General features: G+C 38.7%; 1 protein-coding gene across 1 annotated transcript; it reads left to right on the top strand.

The window, feature by feature from the left end:
* The first annotated feature begins 289 nt into the window (after positions 1-289).
* LOC131066375 (large ribosomal subunit protein uL15x) lies at positions 290-981 on the top strand. Its single transcript, XM_058001127.2, has one exon. The coding sequence runs from the start codon at positions 363-365 to the stop codon at positions 798-800; it is 438 nt and encodes a 145-aa protein (XP_057857110.2). The 5' UTR covers positions 290-362; the 3' UTR covers positions 801-981.
* The last annotated feature ends 206 nt before the right edge of the window (positions 982-1,187 follow it).

The following is a 1,187-nucleotide window of genomic DNA, read 5'->3' as shown; positions in this document are numbered from 1 at the left end:
AAAAGCTCATCTTCTCTCTCCTTAATACTAATTCACACATGCCCTTTGTACAATAATTTGAGATAACTTCTCTCAATCAATAATTTTTTTAAAAATATGAGTTTTTTGTGCCATGGGAAGAAACATAATCTACTAAAATTCATCTACCTACTCACAAACAAATCAGTTAGCCATAGAGTGAAGTGAGCTGAATGAATGGTTGGAGAAGAAATTACAAAAATATTAGGAGAATAAATCTAATTACATCAACATAACCCGAACATAAAATAAGAAGAAACATCTATAAATATATTGCCCTAATTAGGGTTTTGAATTAAAGCTGTTGCTTTCAGCGAGGAGGAGGAAGAAGCCGAAGAGCAGAGATGACGACTCGATTGAAGAAGCACAGGAAGAAGAGAGGGCATGTGAGTGCAGGGCACGGACGTATTGGTAAGCACAGAAAGCATCCAGGAGGCAGGGGAAACGCCGGTGGTATGCACCACCACAGGATCCTCTTCGACAAGTATCATCCTGGTTATTTCGGTAAGGTTGGTATGCGCCATTTCCACAAGCTTAAGAATCACTACTTTTGCCCCATCGTTAATATCGACAAGCTTTGGTCTCTTGTCCCCGAGCACATCAAGGCGAAGGCCACCCCTGATAATGTACCCCTCTTAGATGTCACTCAGCACGGCTATTTTAAGGTTCTCGGCAAGGGTGAGCTGCCTTCCCAGCCTCTTGTTGTGAAGGCCAAGCTTATTTCTAAGCTGGCTGAGAAGAAGATCAAGGAGGCTGGTGGGACAGTTCTCTTGACGTCTTAGTTAGGGTTTTTGAAGATCTAGGGCTTTAGGTATTTTTCAGCCGGTGCCGTAAACATTGATTGATATTACTTTTTAGCACTTTGTTAAATGTTGCAAGCAATGATTTGGGATTTTGGAAAACTATTTGTACGAGAATTTGGCTTTAAATTTTTAATTTTAATAGCTTTTTTAATTAGTTCAATGCAGTTTAACGTTGATATGGATGCGAGACCTTTGCGTATGTAAATTTGTCTTGTTAAGCAATGTTGTGGCTTAATTGGATTAAAAGTAATTGGTTTTAATGGCCTATTGAAGTAGATATGGTTATGTAGTCATTATCAACTACTACATCATGATCATGTGTGAAATGTTTTCAGGCTGTGACAGAGAAAAGTATTTTATGTTCAT

The sequence above is a fragment of the Cryptomeria japonica genome, chromosome 3 (assembly GCF_030272615.1).
Source record: "Cryptomeria japonica chromosome 3, Sugi_1.0, whole genome shotgun sequence".
NCBI classification, from domain to species: Eukaryota; Viridiplantae; Streptophyta; class Pinopsida; order Cupressales; family Cupressaceae; genus Cryptomeria; species Cryptomeria japonica.
The sequence above is the reverse complement of the archived record's forward strand: the minus strand, read 5'-3'. Positions and strand labels throughout refer to the sequence as shown.

Coding starts and splice junctions, on each gene's coding strand:
- LOC131066375 (XM_058001127.2), top strand. CDS start 363: ATGACGACTCGATTGAAGAAGCACAGGAAGAAGAGAGGGCATGTGAGT.